Raw genomic sequence first — 8,921 nt, 5'->3', positions numbered from 1 at the left:
GTAAATAATGAAATCATTTTACCTTTGAACAGCAGCTTATAAGGCACAACCGACAAGCAAAGCAGTTCTGGAGTGAAGATGAATCTGACGCTTCACTTCTTAGAAATCAATCCATTGTCCTGCACTGTCAGTCATGGGAAATCCTCTTAACCATTGAAAGGACAACAATATCGCTTTCCTCATTCAAACTATTTTTTCCCCATGAATATATGATTGACCTGAAGAATGAAAGCTGTATCATATACTTGGAAATATATGAGCAATATCACACTCATACCCATGTAAAATGGCTCTATATCTACATCAGATGGGCTGCAGAGTTAATTTGCCTAAAAAAATTTTTTTCCAAAAAAATTAAATTCACGACCCATTCACACTGGTGGAGAATGCGGCTTTAGACATCGTATTCACTTACCCTGGTTTGTTTGTGTATTTCCACAGAGACCGCTCTCTCTGGCTCACGGAGGTTTCACTCCACCAGCAACAGATATCTGAACAGCTGGCCACCGAACTTGCTCGAACAGACAGGAGAGCGTGCATCTTCAGTGGGAGGCAACAGAGTGTGCGCGTACACTGGAAGTGGAACGTCAGGCCCACCAGGTACTGACACAGGCTGAGCAGTCACTGAGCAGGATGATGTATAGGCTTATCTTCATACTTTTGAGGTGGTAGCTGCCAGGAAAGACTAGTCTCAGGGAGGGTGGGCCACATTGCTTGTTTACACCAACCCATCGGTGGGAAGGGGCTTTAATGATGAACCAATGCCAACAGAGCCTAACCTCCCAGCACGATGTGCTTGTTTTATTGGATGCATCTTACATTGTTCAGCGACCCCAAATGGGACCTGCCGGGAGGTCCACGTGGATGGATGCCATGTCCGGGCCCTGTTGGATACAGGAAGCTCAGTCAGTCTGGTACAACCGTCTCTCATACATGGCAGAATCTCAGAGAAGGCCCTCATCCCAATCACTTGTGTGCATGGAGACACTTGTTATGTTCCCTCAGCCTCCGTCATTGCGGCTGCCGAGCCTGGCAGTTGGTGCCTGGAAGTGGGATTAGTAAAAGAGCTACCAGTCCCTCTACGCCTGGGAAGGCCTGTCTAGACCGACTTCTTGGCTCCACTCCGGTGGCCTCGACCAGAAGAAAAGGCAGATGACCGAAACCTTGACACAGCTCCCTCCCCACACTCTTGGTAACGGAAGGTGAGTCCGGGAATTTCACTAAAAGTTAGTTATTCCAACAGGTGATGGCTGGTAGCTCTATAGTGCAAGTTTCCAGCACTATATGAACTTTATAAGACCTGACCTGAATATACCATCAAACGTTAATTTAACGCTTGTATCATTTCTTAGGCAGGGTTATTAAGTTTATATCAATGCAGCAGTTCGGAGGTGTTACTTGCCTTTGTTGTTTGTCTTTGAATTTAAACATTCATCCGTAAGACGCGCTGTGAAGAGATTTGTGTGTGTTCATCCAAAGCGTACATGGGGAGCCGCGTCACAGCGCGCAAATACTCTCGCTCAAATTCTCTTTCAAGTCTTGCACCTAAACGGACAATTCACACAAAAATTATGTCAACATGCCCATCTTACCGAGTATCCTAACAAGTAGGTTATGTCTTAGGAGAAAAACGAGACAGACAACGCATGTGTATCAGTCTCAGTGTACTGGATCTTTGAATTATGTCTTAAAGGGACACCAATCTAATATTCCTGCTCTGTGTTTTAATGTTAATCCAACCGTGACCCTAAAACGGTGATACAAACCGAACCGTGAGAAATCTGAACCGTCTCACCCCTAATATATATATATATATATATATATATATATATATATATAATATATATATATATATATATATATATATATTAGTTACAAAGTAACTAGTAACTAGCTACTTGAGTAGTTTTTTCATTGGATACTTTTTTACTTTTTACTTACTCAAGTAACTACTAAAATTATTACGTTCACTTTTACTTTGAGTAAATATTTCTATAAGTACTTGTACTTTTACTTGAGTACAGTTTTTGGATACTCTACCCACCTCTGGTCGAATGCGTTCTAACAGCGCAAAAGGTCAACCTACTCTCCGCCTACTGACCTAATGTGTAAACATTATGAGAAGTACGCTAACCAGACAGGATTTAAACTTTGTCGGCTGAAGACCTGAGTTTGGTTTGAAGACAAAAAAATATACCAAGCACAATGTTCTCTCACCATTCCTTATTTCTAACACATACTTACAGCATTCGGCTGGTCTTGTAGCTGTTGAAGAAACAAAAGCTGATGCTCTCCGTGTTGTTCTGTTGTCTCTGGGCATGTTCATATGTATATTGGGCACGCTTATTTTGTCCATTAGATCGAAAGATCTGAGAAAAAACAAAAACACATTTTCCTGCCCATAGACCATCCACTCGAAGAAATCAGGACAGAAGTGGTTGGAAGTGGACAAAAGAGATTAATTAAAATACCAGGTGTAAACGGGAATGTGTCTCCCTCTATTCCTCATGATCCAATCGACCAAAATGCATCTTAATACCAGGTGGAAACAGGGCCTGAAGGATTTAGAGATTCTGCTATGGAGGAATGGTCTTTGATCTCTTCTCAGGTGTTCTTTAAACTCATCAGGCATTATGGGAGATGATTTAGAGCTGTTATCTTGGCAAATAGAGGTTGCAAAAGTATTAATTAAAAGGGTGCTATTAATTGTGGTCAACGTGTTTTGGAGAAAAACATTTATTTCATAAAGAGATTTCCCCCCATTTTCAATTTCAAAACAAAAGTTTAAATTTTTGTGAATTTTTTTTTTTTTAGTAAAAGATCAAAAGGATTAACAATGTAGATTTATTTTCACAGGCTTCTTTGTTCATATTTACCAAGGGTGCCAATAATTCTAACCATGACTGTATATACATATATATATATATATATATATATACACACAAAAACAGCCACATGGGGGTGCTGCTTACCAGTATGTTTATTGATTGAGGTTACTGTTGCGAAATATCTTTCAAATAATTTTCCACAGACAGAAATTCATAACAAACAAAAGCTTCTTCAAACAACTCAACAGTTTATTTTTGAAAATTCAGTCAGCCTTTTTTAATTTTCTAATGGTAACGTTCGTTCATAACATACACATATACCATCACACATAACTAATGCTTCCGTTTTGATTTCCACAAAGCCCTATTTACAAACGTTATGTTAAAACAACCTGCACGTTAAGCAAAAATTATTTTGTACATAGTTTCTGCTCATTCGACATACATTCTCTCTAACCGATATATGCTTTCTGTGAGGTGTGACTGAAGGAGGGGCAGGGGTCATGGGATGAGGTCACTAGTGTCCAGTCTTTTCCATCAGAGCTGAGGAAGGTTTTTGTGTGATGTTGAGGTCATGAGACATGCCGAGTCCATTTAAGACCAGTGTTGAGACTTCAAGAACAATAATTTAGCAGAAATCCACAGAGTCGCCCAGCATGAGCACACTGGGGTTACAAATAAAGAACATAAACGAGTAAGTCATTAGTGGTGTTTATCAGGCAGACGTGGACAACCAGAGAGGTCACCCGGTTGGTCAACGCAAGACTCCTTCCTGTATCAAAAGTTCGTTATGCAGGAGGCCTTGCATGCTTTTCCTTAACAGTCGCTTTCAGATGAGACGGTACGTCTTTCCTCTCTGGTCCCATCTGCCGCACGGAACCATGGGTCAACTTCTCCCAACACACGCCAGTCAGCTGGGGACAAGACAACAGGAAGTCCTTATTGCAGAGGTGAAGATATGGGTGAATCAGATTAAAAACATACCTTTGTCATACATCACTACAAAATCAAAAGAAAAATTGTTTTATATTAAGAAACTGAAGCATTTTCGTACCATTAAAATAGTTTCATAATGACATTTGTTTGTTTTTTTTACATTTCCAAATCTGCCAATTCTCATTACCATAATGCCAAAAAATACCATAATGTGTCTTGCGTGTTTTACTTTTTAGTTTTTTTTCTAGTACTGCAATACATTATTACTAAATTATTTATTAGTTTTAAGGAAAAAATCTGTAATATAATGTTTTTGTTTTTCTTTTTAAATGAATAAATTAAAAGGCAGACAACAAACACTATCATGATGTATACACTTTACAATTTGAATGAATGGATGTATTTTATATTTAAATGATATATATATATTTTTAATAAGAACTGGATTTTTCTTGGTTACTGTAATGGAAATCCCATCACAAATAATAAAAAATATATATATATATATATATATATATATTAAAAATAATTAATAAATAAATGAAATTAATTAGTAAATATAATTATAAGATTGCTATTTCAAATAAATGCTGTTCTTTTAAACTTTCTATTCATCATGTATCACAGTTTTCTAATTTAATATATTTTAAAATATATTTTTTTTCCTGTGATGCAAAGCTGAATTTTCAGCATACAGTGCCTATAGTAAATCATCATACCCCTTTGAAATAGTTACTTTATTTGTCATACAGCCTAAAAAATAAACCCATTTAAAAAAAAAAAAAAAAAAAACTTCCAGGTTTATTGACAATTTTTATAGAGCCACCTTTTGCTTTAATTACAGCCATTAATCATTTTGGTTATGTCTGTACTAGCTTTGCACACCTAGATTGGGGATTATTTGCCCATTCTTTCTCACAGAATTGCTCAAGTTCAGTCAAATTCTGTGGTGAGTGGCAATGGACTGCTCTCTTCAAATCCATCCACATTCCTATCCTTAAGCCATTGCGTTGTTCTTTTGGCGGTATGTTTAGGATCACTGTCGTGTTGGAAGGTGAATGACCTGCCCAACTTCAGCTGTCCAGCAGAGGGACGCAGGTTTTTCTCAAGAATTTGGATGTACTTGGCAGAATCTATTTTCCCTTCAATCCTGAACAATCGCCTGGTCCCTGCTGAAGAGAAACACCCCCACAACATAATGCTGCCACCACCATGCTTTATAGTAGGTATGGTGTGTTTTGGGTGGTGTGCTGTGTTTGCTTTTTGTCAAATATAGCGCTTGGAGTTAAATCCAAAAAGGTAAATTTTGGTCTCATCAGACCATAGCACCTTTTGCCAGATGGCATCAGAGTCTTCAAGGTGTGTTTTTGCACAGCGCAAACGAGACTGAGTGTGGCACTTTTTCAGGAAAGGCTTCTTTTTTGCCACCCTGCCATACAAGCCAGCTTTGTGTAAAGCTTGTGAAATAGTTGTCACATCCACAGACCGACCAGTCTTAGCCATAAAGCCTTGTAAGTCCTTCAAAGTTGCCTTTGGCCTCTTGATACCTTCTCAGATCAATAGGGGCTTTTGCACTGGGTAGTTCTAGGAATCTAGTTCTAGGAACTGGCCACCAGGGTGGTTCCCCGAAAACTAATAGTTCCCCTAGGGCCGTTTTCCTGGTAGCATTTGCACCGCCAGTAGGAACTCTGAAGTGACGTAACCTGCGCATGTTGTTGTGACTTTTATTTTGATGGCGCAACAAACTTTTTTTGACGGCGCTGAGAATGCCAGAGCCTCCATTCTCCATTTGTTTATGATCTGTTTAACAGTCATGTCGAACACATTGTTAGATAGAACTGTTATACAAAGAAAGTAAACAGTATATGAAAAAGTATTTGCGTTTGTCGTGTGGTTGATACCCAATGTCGCTAGCTGAGTAGAAGTACATAATCATGTTTTGCTTGGAACAAAGTTGCGTTGGATTTTCTCCTTATAGCGTAAAGGTTGAGAGGTCCATCTATCACTGTTTTCCATGTTTGTAGAGTTAGTTCGTGGAGTAAATATACAGGCTATATCTGTGTGTACACACACAGCTTTTTTAGAAATGGCGGGTGCTGGAGGCCTTTTGAAAGCACTTTCCCAACCACGGTGTATTCTTTGCAGTACTAACAGTGGAATCTTCAAGAAACAGCTGGTTTTATTCTGAAGTAAATCAAAACCACTATAATTGATGTCAGGTGGTGCAATTAGCCTGGTGTTTGATCTGGACGTTGACTGGTTGCACCTGAGCAAGTTTATAATGGTATACTCTAAGGGACTGATCACTTTACCAAACCAGGTATTTCACAAATTAATTTTTAATAATCCTCCAGAATGTTTTAGAATGTTATTTTCACTTTGATGATGAGGGTTATGATGTGTACATACAGCTCAAAAAGGTTTGACTTATTTTATTTTATTTTCCAGGGTGTAATGTGACAAAATGTAAAGATTTTCACAGGGTATGATGACTTTCTATAGGCAATTTTTGATCAAATAAATGCAGCCTGGGTAAGCATAAGAGATTTTAAAACATTAAAATAAATATATCTTACTTTGGAACATGGTGTAAATCCCATTGGATATTTATAAAACTTCATTAAAAAAAAAAAAGTTTTGTTTCATACAAAACTGAGCATGGATGAGATAGTCACATAATAATAGTGAAAGTCATGCTTGCCTTAGCAAACACAACTAATAAATACATAAACAGTATCTCTCTCTCTCTCTCTCTCGCTAGTGGTGGCATGCGTGTCTAAGGTTGCCAAGTTGCCAACCCTTGATCTCAGCAATTCTGTGATGATTTGCAGTTTATTTAGCGTAATCAGAGAGCAACGAGTCATGTAAAGACTGAAACCAATGTGTTCTGCGGTTGCTTCACTATCTTTCACATGGTCTGTGTATTGTGTCTTAAGATTAGGCATGTCATTATGTGTATTTAAGCACCTTAATCACGACACAACGCAGCGGCAGCTCATGCAGTCCTGTCCACTCTCATCCGGTGGGTTCAGCTTCCTCATTTTGTGTTGACGGATCTCTCGTACGAGCGTGTAAAACGCGTCCTCCACACCCTGCAAAGATGACAACCACACTTAAGATGAGAAAAGCCAACCCTCAATGCTGATGCTATCAAGAGATTTCAAAAGCAGTGATTAGTCAGAAACACAACCATAATAACCAAAATAATGACTAGACCTGAATAACTACATGAAACCTGCAACTAGTAATGAAACAGTGACACTCTAGAGTAATGTGGTGATAAAAGTGTGGTCTTTCTTGCTCTTTTCCTTGCAGTTCTCGTCAGATGGGCATAACACAAAGTGGCAGTGAGTCATTCCCTGCAGTGTTATACAACACACCCTGTGTGTGTGTGTGTGTGTGTGTGTGTGTGTGCTGAGTGTATGTAGGTGGCCATGAGGAGAATTACAGCATTAAATACTGTAAATCCAAAGAATCTCCCAGAACCATAAAACCCTTGAGACTAATTCTAGATTCAGAAGCGAAAATACAGATCCATCAAAAATAAATAAAAGCTACAAATTGGATCTTCAAAAAGCACCAAAAGTAGTGGGTTTTTTTTCCCTATTTTGAGGCAGTGTTATTATATTAAACTAAAACTATATAAAAATGTTACTTGAAATAAAATAAATGTTAACTGAAATAAAATACATATACATAAACTTTAAACTTGTCCAACTTTGATACAATACTTTGAAAAATATTGATATTCGATACTATTTTCGATACCACGGGGGGAAAACTGCCATATATACTGCCATACAGATATTTTGTTATCGGATAATTTTGTTGTAATAGCTTACACGCAGCACAGGAAGGCTTTATTTGAATCGCTGAACTACATTTACAAAAAAAGACAAGTAAACAGTCAGTAATAAAATACAGTAAGAACAAATAAAGAAATTGCAAATGATAACACAAATAAATACAATAGAATAAAGAGACAAATGAAATAAACATTGCTTTCAGTTTTTTAGGTGGGTCTAACTGTAGTATTCGTGTAAGAAATACTACAAAAATGAAAGTAATCAAATGTAAAATATCACTGGATTGTTTTCATTGTAAAAATTAAATACAGACTAATGCTTACAGTTAACCCCTAATCAAATCATAATTCATAATCAAATTACTAAGCAACTACTGACAGGAATAACACAAAATAGGTATCATTTTAAAGCTTAGAAACTCAGCTTTTTAATGCATCCAAACATTTTGTTCAACTCTTAACAAGTGCTGAGTCATCTCTCTAAAACAGAGTGTATCGACCGCGGGCGCCACCTAGCTATAAAAAAATTAATAATCATACTTTTCAAAACTCCTGCCTAGATCATCACAAAATAGGTGTCATTTGAAAGCTTAGAGTCTGAACGTTACAATGAATGTAGCCAATTTGATTAACTCCAAAGTACTGCTGAGTTATTTGCTGAAGAATAATTGTAAAAAATTCATAATTTATTTTTTGTATTATGTACTCCAATGTGTCAATAGCATAGATAATCATGTGTTATATGTCATTTGAAAGGTCTCACGGAGTAGAATACAATGAGTATAATTGTTTTGGGCTTTGACTAAACATGAGTGAGTTTTTCTATGTGAAGCCCCACAAGACCCATATGTAAATAATAAACCTATGCAGCACTGATGTCACATTTTGGCTCGTAACTTCAAGAAACATGCCCCGATTGTGGAAAATTGGACAACATTATTTACAGCAGATTCTCACGATTAAAACGAGTCTAATTTATCAGCATAATTCAATAAGCCGATCACGAAATATTGCTCACGCATTTACGACACATAAAACCCCACAGGCGCACAGATGCTAACTAAAACTAAAATGTAGCTATCACTTGGCATTTCCACTTATAACTTCATGAAACATGCATAGATTGTAGACTTACAGTGGATTCTCCCAATTGAGTCCAAGATCAGTATAACCCAATAAGTCGATCACGAGTTACTCCATTTTAAAAATGCCCATCAGGGGGCGCCAATGGATAAACAAAAAGGCTACCTTGGTTCCAAATGCTGTAACTCTTTAATTTGTTTATGCGATCACCACCAAATTTAATCCAGATCCAGCTCACATATAGAGGATCACCAAAAGAGAACTGTCCT

The 8,921-nt window shown here is 37.5% G+C and overlaps 1 protein-coding gene across 2 annotated transcripts in view; it reads right to left on the bottom strand.

Moving 5' to 3' along the window:
* Positions 1-3,056: 3,056 nt before the first annotated feature.
* hrasa (HRas proto-oncogene, GTPase a) overlaps positions 3,057-8,921 on the bottom strand; it is a 32,157-nt gene continuing 26,292 nt past the window's right edge. Inside the window, exons 5-6 of one of the 2 annotated variants that reach the window (XM_051884407.1) lie at positions 6,732-6,856; positions 3,057-3,766 (exon numbers count right to left, since the gene is read on the bottom strand). In XM_051884407.1, the coding sequence (XP_051740367.1) occupies positions 6,737-6,856 (120 nt within the window). In that variant the 3' untranslated portion in view covers positions 3,057-3,766; positions 6,732-6,736. The remainder of the gene's footprint in view (positions 3,767-6,731; positions 6,857-8,921) is intronic. The other variant, XM_051884406.1, reaches the window with a different exon arrangement.

Source organism: Ctenopharyngodon idella, chromosome 24 (assembly GCF_019924925.1).
Source record: "Ctenopharyngodon idella isolate HZGC_01 chromosome 24, HZGC01, whole genome shotgun sequence".
NCBI classification, from domain to species: Eukaryota; Metazoa; Chordata; class Actinopteri; order Cypriniformes; family Xenocyprididae; genus Ctenopharyngodon; species Ctenopharyngodon idella.
Note: the sequence above shows the minus strand (reverse complement) of the source record. Positions and strands in the feature narration are given on the sequence as shown.